General features: G+C 38.0%; 1 protein-coding gene across 3 annotated transcripts in view; it reads right to left on the minus strand.

Annotated features, from left to right (window-relative positions):
• PPP3CA (protein phosphatase 3 catalytic subunit alpha) overlaps positions 1-17,023 on the minus strand; it is a 334,427-nt gene that overhangs the window by 46,777 nt on the left and 270,627 nt on the right. For all 3 annotated transcript variants that reach the window (XM_073340795.1, XM_073340794.1, XM_073340796.1), the window contains one exon: positions 2,217-2,294. In XM_073340795.1, coding sequence (XP_073196896.1) covers positions 2,217-2,294 — 78 coding nt within the window. The remainder of the gene's footprint in view (positions 1-2,216; positions 2,295-17,023) is intronic.

Genomic DNA, 17,023 nt, shown 5'->3' on the forward strand with positions numbered 1-17,023 from the left:
TCTTCGGTGCTGTGATTTTATCTGATAAAATATGATCATGTAGAATAGATCATTGTTGCTACCACTGTTATGTAAGTGCAACAGATCTTGTACAAAGTGTGTCAAGTAAGGTGTCTATAGAAAGGATATGATTTGCTGGTTATGATTATGCTATTTGTATGCATGTATCATTTTTGTATCTGAAGTTATGAGTATTGGCTCTATAGCTGTATTTCAAATATTTGCTTCTGGGTAGCACTCACAAGCCAGCACATTGTGAAGGAACTATTCAAGTTGAATGGCACATTGAAGAACACTTAACTCACAATGGAAGACGCCCATCTACAATTAATGGACTTTCCTGCTATGACTAAGTGAAATCATGCATGGACATGTGACTTGCCCATGTGACTCCAAACACCATCTTGTCACCTGTAATTTTCCACAGTGAGAACAATGGGTTTCCCTTCACTGGAGAGAAGCTATAAAAGGCCCTGGAAACATCGCCATGTTGTCTCTTTCCTGCTCAAACCTCTGGACTATGAACTTATACTCATAGGAGCATTCTAACCAAGGGACTGAGGACCTTCCAATGGTTTGGAAGCAATCAGAGTCTTAACAAGCCAGCAGTTTATTCCATCACTGCTACAAGCCTGATCCGAGAACTGTGCATTTATTGTAATCATTTGATTCCTTCAACCAATTTTAACTTTCACCTTTCTTTCTTTTTATAAAAAAAACCTTTAGATTTTAGATACTAAAGGATTGCCAACAGCATGGTTATTCGGTAAGATCTGAGTTATATATTGACCTGGGTATGTGGCTGGTCCTTTGGGATCAGAAGAACCCTTTTGTTTGATGAAATTGGTTTTAAAGAACCACTCATCTTTAAGTCTAGTGTCTGGGTGTTGAATCCAGGACTGGAATGCCTAAGGGGACTGCTTTTCCGACTTCTTGTTAGCCAGTGTGGTGAAACAGAAGTTTACTTTTGTTGCTGGTTTGGTAAATCTTATGGGAGAATAACCACCAGTTTTGGAGTGTGTTGGACCTATTTCTCAGCAGTTTGTCCTGAATTTGGTATTCTCAGTTGTGACCTACAGTGACATGGTGATAGGTGCACACTGAAGTTTTAAGAAACCCATGCTGGAGTCTGAAGCTTCTCGGTCAGCCTGGACTTCCAGGCCATAGAGTGTCCCAATGTCATGACACATCTCTTTGTCCACTGTGATGTTTAGGGGTCTGTGACAGTGTAAGGTAGTAGTATTTAGTGACAGATGAGGCCTCAGGGTTTTTTTCCCCGTTAGTCACGACTCAGAAGAAAGGTATATAAGGCCAGCTATGTCTGAACTGTTCTCAGGCAGGTCAGAGGAGGTGGTTTAGGGAATTAGCAGCAACAGTGAGATTTTTTTTGCCACGACTTTAATTAAAGAACATCGCCCCTAAGTCTGCAGATATTTTTGTACACATTGGGGGCTTTGTTGCAATAGCCTTTGCAGAAAACCCTGGAAGCACACAGCTGCAGAGTAAGACTGATCAGAAAGTGCCAGCACTCCTGCAGACGATTCACAATTGCAAATTTAGCTAAGGAGCTAGCCAGCCACTGCTACATATTTTTCTCTCTTCCTGGTAGAGTAACCCCTCTTCCCTTAAAGAAACATCCCCTATTTGAAGTCTCATGTTCCACTTCCTGAAATAAGATCAAATGTGTCTGTCTTGTAATTCAGCTACGGTTGCATAAAAGATCAGACACTGTAATCCTAGTGTTTGTTTTTGTACCACTAATAAAATATTGTGGTTGCTGTCACTTAAAAATAAGCTTCCAAAGTCTTGTTTCACACAGTTGTCCTTTGTCTCCTTGATATGCAGTTGATCACCGTCTACACTTCACTACTACTGGTGAAGTACAGCTGCTTTTCAACAAATTACTGTAGGAAAGCAACACTCTTACAAAACCATAATGAAATGGTCATTATGGAAAACATGTCTGAGATGTGCACATTCAGGCTTTAATCTCGTGTTAAAATAGCTTATATTTTAAAAGGCCTATAAGTGCTAAGTAACAACACTAAAAATATAAAATAAGGGGTTTTGGGGACTTTATCATTTTAATTTGGAAGACTGCTAAAATGGATTATTTTACTTGCTGATTCAGGGAAACTCTTTCCTTATAAAAGCCAATGGGTATGAATAATGTTTATTTATCAAGCAAGAGCCCCCCTCCCCCTCCACACACTTACCCAGCATCTTGAGCTTCGTGGGCTCTGAGTATAGATAACAAGTTATTGTGCTGGAGGAATTCACATACAGCCGGGTAACTGTTGGAGGAAAAGAAAAGCTCCTGTTATGGAATTATCAGAAGCAGTGCATTCATCTGACATTCAGAAATACTGTATTTGATCAAGCGTGATCAAACATGCATCATTCACGGAATCAACTTCTGCTCTGAAGACAGGTTTTTTCACTTTCACATTGGAAACAGCACCAGAAGCTGTACTTTTTACATAATTGGGTGGAGGCATAGCATAGAAAAGCTGCAGTTCATTACATAATAACAGCTACCTGTCAGAAAGAAAATAATTTCTTTTATATTCTGAGCTTCAAAGCGCCCAGAGGAGGATAAATGTAACACAAGGATGGGATGCAACAGAAAACTTGCCCACACAGTACAGTATATATTGGTTGGTTAGGGAGAGCATGTATGGTGGTGGTATACAAAGGAGATATAGAGGCAGAAGGAAGAAAGTGAACCTATACCCAAATTGAATTGTTTCTCAGTTTCATCTCACCAATAAACAAGACTTCAATTACTTCTCCTCTTGGTATCTTCAAAATTGAATTCTAAAAATGTGTTAGTCAAACATATTTCACATGACCTCTCTACTGAGTTGGGTGTTTTCTATTGCATTGGTGAAAACACAGTCATTAAAACAAAACAATGAGTTTTACTATAATTATATTTTCACATTTTTCACTTCCCATTGATAATGTTGCCTTAGAAGATGAAAGAGGACTCAATTTCTTTATATATAAAATTATCAGTCCTCTGAAAACAAGTTATAGCAGCTACTTCATTTGTAGAGGCACTGAGGGTTTTATTAAAAGCACAGACACAACAGAAGTACATAGACTGTACATTTTTACAAGATTTAAAAAGCTAACTTTTACCATGACATTTTTTTAATTCAAACCCTATTACATCTAAATATAGAAACCCTGGATACAGTCCTGTATTACGGAAGCCTCGTCAGAACTCCACTGTGAAGGCTGAGGCTATGGTTTCACGAGACTTCGGCCAGCTCTTAGTGTGGCTGCAGATTATATCAGCAGAGCCAGTCTAGCTTATTCCAGCACCCCAAAGGAAAAAAAAAAAACGATTCCTGTGAAGAGCACATTTTCACTGGTATAAATGAGCCTATATCAGTCAGGGATCACACTTCTTTATGCCCTGACTGACAGCTATGCCAGCAGAAGTCTGTAGGATGGACATAGCATTTTATGTATGAAGAATACAGTGTATGCTCCTCAAACTTCCAGAACTTAACTCTTTGAATTTTAAAGGGAATTTGCAAGGACATCTGTGAATTAGTTTATGAATTAAAATGAATTTAAAATGGTCCCTTTAAGGTAAGTATATAGAATTGAGATTCATTATCCTCTATACTCTTTTACAGATCAAGATAGCCCTAACATATACATTACACACTGTCCACACACAATTTCTCTTTTAAGTAAACAGTTTTGACTTTCAACAGGTTGGAATTCCCTTGCCCCATTTTCTGGTCATTGGTGGCTCGTCACAGCTATCAGTCTTCTCCAGTTTTAGATGATTGTGTTCTCTATACCTTTCACAGCAAAAAGCAAGAAACCTCCTCCAATGACATCACAGCTTCAATATGGAAGAATAGGAGGCCCTCTAGCAGCAAATACCCACCACCTACCCTCATCCCCAACCACACCATCAGCGAAACAAGATTATTTCCTTGGCATAGGAAATTTGAGAGTCAAAACAGGGTGGATCAGGACTAAAGAAATTGCAAATCTGACAACTCTGGCCATGTTTACAATAGGGGATTATATTGGCATAGTTATGGTGCTGTAGCTATAACCCCATAGTGTAGTCACAGCCTACACAATGGAAAGGGTTTATCCATCTCTGTAGGAAAACAACTTTCCCGAGCAATCGTAGCTAGGTCAAAGGAAGCATTTTTCCTTCAAGCTAGCTGCATCTACACTAGAGGTTAGTTCAGCATAGCTATGCTACTCAGAGGTGTGGATATTTTGAATTCCTGGGTGCTGTAGCTATGTCATCCTAAATTTTAAGTGTGGACCAGGCCTTTTACCACCCCATATAAAACCTATAAGGGACCCTGAATAGACTCTTCATTCAGGTGCAGATTACAGAATCTCTGGTTTTCCTCTCAGTCTGCTCATTTACAGTCTGGCAGTCTACTTCCCCTAACAGACTAATTTCCCACCCAGGTAAGCAAGGCGATCTTGGACTTAATTGGTTTGGCTTCATGATCTTTTCTCATAGACCTGCCAGGGCAGGCAGGCCATGTATTTCTTTTGCTCTGACACACTGTTGCGTATGGGCCCCACTACAACCCTATGGGTCCTGCATCCCAGCTAATGAACTAATACCTTAAGTGGGAAAACAATTTTAAAGCTACATTACTATAAACTTACTAAAAATGATACTCATTGTTATGTGTATAAAATTATGATTGAAAAAATCAATAAACCAACCAACCCTTTAATGCCAAGGATCAGTCTGACACATACAGGCTAATATTTGTAACATACTCTGGGGCAAGAAATTTACCTGAATATTCTAAAAGTCAGAAATAGAGAAACTAAGTTGTTCAGGAGATTTGTAAAGAGAGATAAGCCTTAATTCTGCAACTTGATCCATGTGGGCAGAACCTTGTGCTCCACTGACCTCAGTGGAACTCCTTAAAGGCAGAAGAGTCAGTCCTTGCAGAGGCTGTTGCAGAATTAGAGACTTTCATTTGTATGTGATCAGCACAAACACAACAAAGGTCAGTAACAGCAGAAAGCACTGCTTAGTGGCCCAATGGAAACAACTCCAAGAGCCCTACTGTAGTTTCTGGTACTGAGTGGTCCAATGAAAACCATTTACACATGCTGACATCCTCAATGAGCATTTCAGGCAGAGACCAATTTATTCTCAGCAAGCAATGTCTCCAAAATCAGGAGCGAGACAAATTGGCAGGGTAGTGAGAAGATGCTTGTACCAATCCTATCTTGTGCTGTACTAATTATGAGGAAAAAGAGACTACATTGGATTTAAGGGCTGTTAAGCCATAACTTGTCTGAAACACTAATTTGACACTTTAATTTTAAATACAAAAAAAGTGCCAGTAACTACTGCTTACACTTTAACTGGATACGTTTTAATAATTAAAGGAGCTGGGTTAATAAAAGTACATGTTTTTCTGCTGGTGCAATTTTAACAAATAAATGATGTTCATTTCCATTTTCTAATTATAATATTTAAACCTATTCTTTCCAAATTTCTATGATTACATAAAACTGGCACCTCAGAGAGATCACACTGCTGTCAACTTGAATTACTATAGAAAATCCAAATTATCTAAACTGTTAAACATGGCAAATAGGTAGATATCTAGGAATCCAAATGTACAAAGAAGAGTAAGTTTAAATAAATTACTCCTCCTCTGAAGGTGCTGTTAGCACTTCATCTGAAAATTCATGGAGTGGCACTACGGATAACATTCTCTCTCAGCCCTTCCATATAGTCCAGTTAAGTATATGCGGAGAAGTGAAGTACGAGATAAATCAGGGGCTTTAACAGCAATTTTGGAGGAATTGCCACTTAAAGCATGCTAGCAATCCTATTTTCAAACAATCAATCACTAAAGATTTTAAGAGTCTTTAAAACAGATACCTTTTTAGACTGACATTTTTCACGTCTGGATGAGGAATTAGCCATTTCACAAAATTTAGTGAGAAGTGACATTTCAGGGATGTAAATGGCTCAGAATTTTGTGAGAGAGTCATTTTGTGAAAAATGTAAGTTTCACTCAACTGCATTTGTAACAGTTCACAATTTTTAACAAACTGGAAATGCGTGTGTGAGATCCTTACTTTGTATTATACACTTGCTAACAGTTAAGTTCCTGTTGTTTAGGGAACAGCTTAATATTTGTGTTGCACTTGAAAAATGTAAAATACAAGGGACCAGATTCTGCCACACTTACTTACATGGATTAGTACTTCAATCTGCAAGTAGTCCCACAAATTTTATAACTTTCATCTGACTACCAGGGGGAGCATCTGGTTTTGTAAATGTAAGTATTAATTAAGTACAATGCACATACTACATTTCATCTGAAAATAGTTTAGTAATGCTAAGAGTAATTCTCAAAATATATGAACTTGGGTCAGTAAAGTCACACAAACATTCTAGAGGGCAATTTAAAGCCAAATCCTGCAGCTGTTATTTAGTCAAATTCCCATTCAGACACTTGGAGATTTGCTTGAATAAGGACTAAAGTACGGATCTTTAACTGGGTGGTACTTTGTACTTGGATTACATCCAATTAGAGAAAAAAGAAAAAAAAAAGAGCACTCAGTAAATGGAATTAAAATCTGTAACCTGGATGTTACAGTCAAACACACTAGCTTTCACTCAAGATGTTAAAAGTAAAATATCAGTTGTGTTTGATTAAGACTTACAGGCCAGATTTTAAAGATATTTAGGCCTCTAGGTGCTATTGATTGGGAGTTAGGCATTTTCAAAAGTGCCTATCTGTACCTTTAGGTGCCTAAATACCTTTAAAAATCTGGTCCTAACCCATTATAGGTCACAGGCGTCTGTATAGAACCACAACAGACCCAATTCTGCCACCCTCATTTTTTTAGTAGTATGTTACTCCATGAACAGCCCCCCTGAATCAGATGCTAACAAAGTTAATGTATTACATTAGAATCCCTGTATATGTGGAATACCAACTTTTTGGAACAAACAACATATAGCTGATATGGGCTTTCCATATCCTTACTGATGAATATATTTGAATAGGAGAGATACACATGTCCATGATAAATCTGTTTTGGTTTGGGGAGATATTAAGATTCCACCAGGCCTACTTTTGAGAGGAAAAAAGAAAGAAATATTTCTGTATTTCACAGACTTAAATCTGGTGGCCCTTTTGGCTTTAAATATTATGACTAACCATGGACAGAAATTCATTCCAGGTTTTGCATCCAACAAACAATTCTACTGTCTTTACATTTCTAACAACAATACAATGGCAAACTCATTAGACTGCAGGGAATTTAATATGCTGTAATATATATTAGACTTTCATTGTCTTTTCATATTATTATTATTCTATAAAAATATCTAGAAAACCCAATGAGGTCTAATTACCTACATAGCTCTCTTGTAATTATAACTCTACCAGAATATGTTTAGTAGTCTCAATGATGTAAACTCACCAGCTGGACAAAGCTGCCACGTGGAAGAACAAATCATATACTTTTCAATATAAAGCTCTTTATATAATTTAAATGCTCTAAAAGTGATTGACTTTGCCTTGGACTGTAAGCAAAATGTGTCATAGCTGATAATAAAATTTTCCTTTCTAAACTCCTCAATAAAAATGTGTTTATTTTTAAAAAGAAAAATAATTATTTTATTATTTATTTATTTATTATTATTTATTATTTAATTGTTTTCTCTTTTATTTTAAAAGAGAAATTCAAAGGGTAGTATATGGTAATGAATACTGATTTACACAAATGTGATTGCATATGTAATATTATAGAAACATGGTTATTGGACTTTAATGACATAACATGCGTATTGACACCTTCTCTTTTGCTATTAAAGCATGAAACAAAAGGGATGCATTCTAGGTTGTTGTTTTTTAAACAAGGGTCAATGAAATAAATCTTAAAATATATTAAAATGTTTATTTTGGGTACCTTGATTTTATTAAAAGACAACTAAATAAGATAAAAAAGGAGGACTGATTTAAATATTTACTCTTGCTAAGTCTTAGTTTAGTTCTAGAATCTTTTCTAGAATCTAGAATCTTTTCTCTCTCCACGCTGGATACACAATTTGATCCATGCAGATAGGACTGTCAAAAATAATAATACTTTGCACTTGTATAAAACCTGTCAACAGAGGATCTTGAATCCCTTCACAAAAGGTGAGTAAAAGTCATTTTAAAAATTTCAGTGTCACTTGGTCTCAATTAGTAAAATTACTGAATTTTGTTAACACGTTATTTGGATTAAGGAGAGTCATATTAAGATTACATACATTCTTTTAACAGTTTTGTTTCAGTTTTCAGTACACATATTTATATTCCATGGCCTAACTTGAATTAGGAGTTTGTACTGGACATTGGACAGTGCAATTTTCACTTTTGCTCTCTTTTATGAGCTTCTCACAATGAGAACTGAACCTGCTTTTTATTCTTAGCTTAGAATCAGTTTTGGGAAGTTCAGGTGAAGAACCCTCAAATCCTTCTGCACCCAATGAATACGCAAAGGAACTGGGTGTGAAAAAATTGTGAGTTAAATTAGAGGCCCGCCTAAGCTTCCAACACAAATCGCACCACCACATTCAAAAAGGAACCTGACACCGACATCTTCGCTGACGGATGTCATAATAACCAAGGGATGACTGCTTTGTGCCTTCTGGTCATGCGGTCATCATTTGCAACAGCAACTACTCATATTGGAGCCCAGTGGTACAACAATCTGCTCCCACCTGAAATTCTGGTGAAATATAGCTAAAGATAGCAATATTTGGGGTCTATAAAGTACAGCATGCAACAGTACATACAGGATTGTGGAGCGAGTTCCTGGAGCATCAGTGCATCAACTGTCAAGTAATCAATAGCGATGCTTGGCAAACTTTTTCAACCAAAATATTTTGGTGGAAAAAACAGATATAGCAACACCAAAATGTTTCGTGAATTCAGACTAATTTTGCCAAATTGTTTTAGACAGAAAAAAAAAAAACCTTAAAATGTGAAAAACAGAAAAAGGTTTCATTTTGACATCTTTCTAACTAAACATTCCTATTTTTGATTCAACACAACTTCAACTTGAACTTTCCTTTTATTTTTAAAACGGTTAAACACATAACAATATGCTAGCGATCCAAAGAAAATGCTTCATTCAACCCACAACAAAATGTTCTTCATATTTCAATTTGCCAAAAATTTCATTTTCGGTTTGACCAGAACACTTTTTATTTATTTATGTGGAATTGCCAGCTTACTGAAAAATCTGTTATTTACCCACCTCTAGTCAATAGCTTAAATATCCAGTCTGTAGCCTGTATTTATTTCATTGTAATTTAGTCTGTAATGTGTTTTTCACTATTATTTGAATAAATAAGACCTTTTAACCTAAAAAAGAGAAGTGATTTTCAGCACATCTTTGCTTCTTAGCCCTGGTCTACACTGGGGGGTGGGGATCGATCTAAGTTACGCAACTTCAGCTATGTGAATAATGTAGCTGAAGTCGACGTACTTAGATCGACTTACCATGGTGTCTCCACCGCAGTGAGTCGACTGCTGCTGCTACCCCGTAGACTCTGCCTGCACCTCTCGCGGCGCTGGAGTACAGGAATCGACAGGAGAGCGCTCGGGGGGTCAATTTATTGCGACTAGACTAGACGCAATAAATTGATCCTCGCCAGATCTATTGCTGCCAGCTGATCCGGTAGGTGGCGAAGACATACCCTTACTGTCTTAAATGTCAGTATACAAACATACATATTTACCACTGCATGAACTGCATAAAACAACCAGTCATTCCAAGAATAAATGCTTAAAAAGGGCACTTTTATGGCATCATAATTTATCATAAAAGTGACCTTTTCATTATGGCAATTATGAACAGTAACAAATAAAAATAAGGGAGACTAACTTTACAGAATAAACTTCAAATATTTTTTAGAAAAGCTAAATAAACCCTTCACCTTAACTGCTGGAAAAACAAACCAAATAGAGTGAGCGCTACTAAAAAGTGAACATTAGGCCTCCATAGCAATTCCACTTTCCACAGTATTTCTCACTCTTAGTTCTCACTAACCCTTCGTGCCATAGCTGGATGAAGAACACAAATACTTAGAAAAGTAACCATGAGGTGATGGGAAGGATAGGGTCAAAGAAGGCTATTGTAATCAGTTTGGTTCCAATCCTGCAATGTGATATGCTCATGGGGAACCAAACTGAAATCACTCAGCCCACGGGCCTCTACACGGATATTGGAGTCCACCCATGTGCATCACATTGCAGGAGCCGGTCATTATTGAGGGTTCTGGTAAGAGCAGAGTACTCTGCAGTAAGCTGGGGCAGGAAGCAGCTGGCTAACAGCACAGTTGGGTGAAATATTCATGCAAAATTTTTGTTGTTGTTAATTATGCAGGGGTAAAGTTCAGGGTACTTTTTCCCATAACATTGCCATAGTTTTACCAGGGTTACTCAAAATAACGTAGTCATAAAGTACACATTTTTGAGGAAGAGGCAGCAATGCTCTAAAGGACACATGACCAAGAAATCAGCACACAACTGGGAGCCTGGAACGCCAGAGTTCTCCTCCCACCTTTGACAATGACTGGCTTAAAAAATATTTTGCAGTCATACAGCAATTAATAAACATTATTTATTTAGGCTTTACAGCATTCCCATTAAATATTATATGTAAACATAATTATCTCCTGTGGTCTAGTGCCAGGGTTCTCAAAGCTTTTCATACTATGGGCTATGAAAGAGATTGACTCAAGGGATCTCCCCTTCCATTGTGATTTTATGGAACTCTTCAGCTTCCATTTACAACGACAAAACAGCCCATGGCAACTACAGCATTTGTTTAGAGAAAAAAAGTAATATAATGGGAAGCACTAATTTTTTTATTGTCTTTTGATTGTCTTTTGCATTTTAGCAGCTGGAAACAAAGACAAGAACCAGCACAATATGGCTAGCCATCTATCCACATAAAGCTAGTTATTCAGGGACCACAGTTTCCAAACCTTTGGTTTGCTGGATTAAGCAAACTCTAGCAGAAATACCACTAGTATTTTAATCCTGGTTCTGGCAGTGACTTGCTACATGACCTTAGACAAGTCAATTAACCTAGCTGAGCTTCACATTTCTTTCATCTCTAGCATAAGGATATTTACCATTTACCTACTTCACAGGGTTGGTTGTGAGGTGAAGGTCCCTACGTTCAAAGTATTAAGGCCACTGTGATGTGAATGGGTGAACAGGATTCAGATGTGTTCAACGCCATAATTTCAAAAATTCATCATGCCCCTCCTGGTCAATATTTAATCTGATAAGGGCTTTTTGAGTTCTCTCAGGCTCACAGCAATGCATGATCAGTCTCCCATGATTTTGCGTACAGGAGACAGAGTGAAAAATCACACTGGTGAAAACTAACTCATCATCTCCTTTCAGGTCTCCCCAAGGGAAACACTGATACCAGTTTCCAATTTAGTACAGAGGAGCTGATGGATCTGTCAGGAATCTTCATCTACCTTGATGATGAGCAACTTCGGAGCTGAACATTCCTCGGATCTACTGCCCAAACAGAACTGGTACGTTACCTGCTTCAGATACAACACTTGTGCCTTTCACTCCCTTCACAGAAACAATCCTCATGTTTTGTATTTAAAAAGGTCTAAAAAGAGTACATTTATAAAGGAGCTTAAATTGCTGAAATCCAATAGGATTTGGTGAGTGGACTGCCCTATAAATGCTGATTGGCTGCCACTCAAACCAGAGGTGAGGGAATATATTTTGTTTATGAATTAGACATTAACCCCTGAAAATTGGGGTTTATAATGGAAAATCTGACAGTTGAATATGGTCATTATCAGTGCAGTTTATAATTTCTTGCTATTTTATTTTCTTTATAGTATTTCTTTCATCCTAGTATTAAATATTGCATTAAAAAGGATGTATTGAAAACAGTAAAAAGTAAAATAAAAAATAGAATATAAAAAAAAGAAAATAAACATGGTGGATCCCTCCTTCCATTTCAATGGCATTCACAGGAGTTAAAATGCTATAACTAATTCATTTAAAATATTAGCCTTTCATTAGTTGCATATGGCTCCTCATTAGTATCCACAGGGTCAAAAACTTACAGAGTGGTGGAGCTGCTACATTGTTAAACTGCTCACATTGCTTTCCCTCTTGAGAGAGAAGCTTGTCTCCTTGCATAGTATACATTGCTAAGGCCCAGTCCTGCACTCCTTGTGAACTCAAAACTCCCACCAAATTCAATGTCCCTCAGTACAAAAGGGAAGGTTCATGCTGTGAACTGTTTTAGGACTCATTTTCTCTGCGTCTATGAGAAGTCAGTACACAGTTCCTTCTGGGGAAATACCTTTCTCTCTTTGGAGAAATAAGTGATTAGACCTACTAGATAAGGGATCACATCACAGAAGCCACTATCTGAATTAACACTCCTGTTTGCTGTCTCAGGTCTATACAGAAGCTGTGACATGCAATCTCCAGCTCAAGAAGATATCTCTGCATTGGTTCTCATTGAGTTAAAGCACGAAAAATAGAAGTGTCGTTTTGGTGGCATGAACAGCGGGAGGGGTACGTACCTATGGGTTTGGACAGGATCACCCTTGGGCATCTAATCCCTCCCTCTGCAAGTAGCGTCATAGCTATGATCAGAGCTAGTGCAAGTACATCTACTTGAGCTGGAAATTAGATGTTCCAACTGCAGTATAGACCTATCCTTGAAACCATTCTATAACTTCTAGAGTCATCTTTTCCAGCTCACGGTTAAGGCACACTTGGGGGGCAAGATGTGGAAAAAGTCTACAATGTGCTATATGGGACTTCAGTCGCCAGTACCAAATTGGCAACCATTTTTGTGTGTGTGTATGTGTGCATACACATGTACACACACACACACACCCCTTTAATGTTTAGATTTCTATTGGTTTCAGGGCTACTCATATCCTGTCTTCATGTTAACAGGGTCTTCAGTTGTAAATCAAGAAGTATAAAAGTTTAGTCCCCAACAAAGAAAGCGTAAAGGTATGTTTCCCTCCACAAATCCTATTTCAGATTCTATATTTTTTTCTTTGTCAAGAGGAATCTTGTTTCCTAGAACATGCTGTACCACTCAGTGAGATCCCATTTGTATTCTTAAATTCAATGGAAATTTCCATAGACTTCTAAAAATCAATTTATACCAACTTCAAGAGGAATAAATTTATGCATATTCAGTGTCTACTTAGCGAAGATTTTTTTTTGTTTAGCATGCTATTATGAGCTTTACTCTCTACGGCTATTAAGGTATAATTGACTTTTTTTGTTTGACTGAAAGAGAAAATTAATTTCCCTTGAGTGTAACCTTTGTTACTGATTGCACCAATGAAAGATAAGGCTCTGTAACCTTCTCTCTTAAAAATGGTCTCATTGGCAATTCAAGAGGCCTAATTTTTCAGTACTGTAACCTTTCTTTCATTCTGTAGGATTAACTGACTGTGCAAGTTTTCTCAAGTTAAGCAATGATCTCTAAAAGGAATACTGTTAGAATCACTCTCTCTAATGCTCACAAAAGGTGAACTAGAGAGATTTTGTTATCCTCAGAAGTTCAATTTCATGTTAACAGGTAACTTTGCAATAACTCTGACCATTTTTCTTCTCTTTCTGAACATACTCCATGATATTAAATACAAGTATGTTGGAAAGCAGTTTATGTTGCAAAGTCAAGGACTCAAAAGTTAGGAAAATGCCAGACTTGAGGTTGCCATAATTTGTCCCCATGAGCATATATATTATGATACAGTCTTTAATTACAGAATCACATATTATTTTCCACAGATTTTCTGTCATTCAATGCACAGGATGTAAGGCGTACACCACAGTTAGAAATTCAATATTTCTTTTAATCCTTATCTATCAATATATGGCTCTAGACTTTTTTTTTTACCGAAAAACGTCGAAACCCTGTCGCCAATATAGAATTATTATTTCCTCTTGGGGTTTTCTATGGTGCTCATCGCCATAATATCTGAGTGTTTCACAGACAAATTCATTTATCATCACAACACACCTGTGAGGTGAAGAGGTATTAATTATTATTACTTTACATATGGGGAACTGAAATACAGCATGATCAAAGCCAACAGTCGAAAATGCCCACTAATTTTGGGATTCCTACTTGCCTGCTATTTGCAATATCTCCAAAGGCCAGAGATGGGACACTACATGGGGAGAGCTCTGAGTTACTACACAGAATTCTTTCCCGGGTGTCGCACTAGTGGGTCTCACCCACATGCTCAGGGTGTAACAGACCACCATATTTGGGGTTTGGAAGGAATTTCCTCCCAGGTTAGATAGGCAGAGAGCCAGTGTTGCTTTTTTGTTGTTGTCTTTCTCTGTAGCATGGGCCACCAGTCACTTACTGGTTTCAATTAGAGTAAATGGTAACTTGAAGTATCTGTAATTTGAAGTCTTTAAATCAATGTTTGAAAACTTCAGAAACTCAGCCAGAGGTTATGGGACTATTACAGGAGTGGTGGGTGAGTTTCTATGACCTATGGTGTGCTGGAGGTCAGACTAAGGACAGAAGGGACCATCATAATCATCTAAAGTCTTTAAGATACCTAGTGACTAGTTTTTCAGAGTACTTGGTATTTTTATAGCACTATGTATTGTGATACAGAATGGCCAGAGGGCAGCAGGAGAGTGTTAGAAGGGAGCCTTATTCCCTGTAGAGGGAAGAAAGTTTGCTATAAATTAAAGCACCTGAAGCCAGTCACATGATATAACCCCCCTGCTTCAATCAGACAAGAGGAGGAGTTGAAACAGAGTGGATTGGTGTTGGAGCAGAGAGCAGTCTGGAGGAGTTGAAGCAGAGTGGATTGGTTTGGAACAGAGCGCAGTTTGGAGGGAAGCAGAGGACAGTTTGGAGAAGTGCTGCAGTGGGCTAAGACGACCAAGACCACAGATAAAGGGACACCCGGTTTGTGCAGAGGGAGGGCAGGAAGCCCCCACAGCTGAAGGGCAGGAGAGGGAAGTAGCCCAAGGGAAGGAACCACTAGTTCTAGTGGTTTGCCGCTATCCCTAGGGCCCCTGGGCTGGGACCCGGAGTAGAAAGCGGGCCCGGGTCCCTCCCTCTCCACTCCCCTCCTCTAGGACACGAGTGGGGCAGTTAATACGCCAGTTCAGGGGCAAGAAACGGTGCCCTGAAACCCCTCCCCTCCAAGAAGAGAAAGCGCGAGACCCATCATAGTAGTGCTGGCAATTTGCCACAGTATACTCAACTCACAGTTCCCACTGATGTCACTTGCAGTTGTGAGTGTTCAACACTTCTGGAAATCAAGCCACAGATGTTTCACCTTGGGTTCTCAGAAAATGAAGAACGTACAGTCAGTGGCCACTTGTGAAAATTTTTGTTTAAGCGACTTCCCCATTGCCCAGCATTACCTACTATACTCTATGGCAGAGACAGGGAGAGAATCCAATTTTCCAAAGTGACATTCAACCATCTAATCCACAAGACCATTCCTTCTCTTCCTGCAGTTCCCTGCCTCATTTACTACACACCTTACACTTTCTGCAACAAAAGAGGCAGGGCTCGCTCAGACAACAGCTTCATTCACTACACAACCTTAATTCAGTCTCTGATCATCACCCGTCTTCTAATGAATGAGGCAGACTCCTATGAAAAAGACAGTCTTTAATTATATGATCACACACTAACATAACGCATGTGCAACCTTCATTTTTAGCATTTCCTAACTTCTCAGTGCTTCACTTTGCAACCTTAATATTCTTTTAAACTAGGTTATTTTTTTAAAATATAATTTCTGACATTTTTAAAACTACAATGTGAAGAAACAAATTCTAACACCCTATGTGGGTCACCAATAGACCTGGAAACTTTAGATCCACAGCACAGAAAAAAAGATCGGTTTTGAAAAACACTGCTGGTAAAAAAAATTCTGTGCTTGGTAAACATTTTCTGTGAAAATTTTTCACTTTCCCACCAAGAAAACCGAACTTTTCTTAAAATTTTCTGCGAACATGGTTTTTTGGGTTGAAAAATGGCTTTTCATCCAAAATAATTTGCTGAAAAAAAATTTAGAATGCCTCTACAAATTTCAATTTAAAAAAAAAAATTTCCACAAGCTAAATCCCAGAGTTTTTACGCAGGTACAACTCCTCATCCAACAACAATGTATTCTCTACCCCCTCCCCTGGAAACAATGTAGCACCCGGTCCTGTAAATCTCTTAACATTTCTACTCTTTCCTCCATCCAGGAATAAAATGAAGGACAATGTGGATGAGGGGAACAAGAAGGCAGGAAATAATTTTAATAAAATTAAGTCTATGGGAAGGCAGTACCCCTTCCTTTGCTACTGCAGTCTGGTACATATTACTCCATTTCAGAAATGCTTTTTCTCTTTACCCTGCCTTGCAGAGTCCAATCTGAAATTCAATCAGCCAAACATAAAACCCATTTGGTCAAGAGAAAAGCCAGCAAGCATGGTCAAGCATTCTGACTGCATCTCATATGTCATGCAGAATCAGAGAAGAGTTCTGTTTCCCTGGTGGGTCAGAACAGGCTAGTGACATGTTAGAAAGGATTTACTCTTCTTGGAATACATGACTATGATTTTCCCTTTCTTTAAAACCTGTGTTAGGTTAAATCCTTTTATACAATTTATCTTAGTAGAAGTTAGATTTTGGATTACTATGGTCATCACCTTTATTTGTGCAGCTGTGAGAGGGAAGCACGGTTTACATTAACAAAGAAGGAAACAATCTTCTCATTAACTGCACTTCGTTTCACCAGTGTTTGGGAAAGCCTAACAAATTCTGCAATAAATGCATGTTTCACATGTCTGCCATCTGGCTTTCCTAATTTGCCTATTGGAAGGATCAGCCATCCTAAAAGAAGAAATACAATATTGTAGCAGACAGAGAGAAGACCAGAATCTATGCATGATAAATGCTTTGATTTAAAATATTGTGATATTTAAGCTGTTTAGAT

The sequence above is a fragment of the Lepidochelys kempii genome, chromosome 4 (assembly GCF_965140265.1).
Source record: "Lepidochelys kempii isolate rLepKem1 chromosome 4, rLepKem1.hap2, whole genome shotgun sequence".
In the NCBI taxonomy this organism is placed as follows: Eukaryota; Metazoa; Chordata; order Testudines; family Cheloniidae; genus Lepidochelys; species Lepidochelys kempii.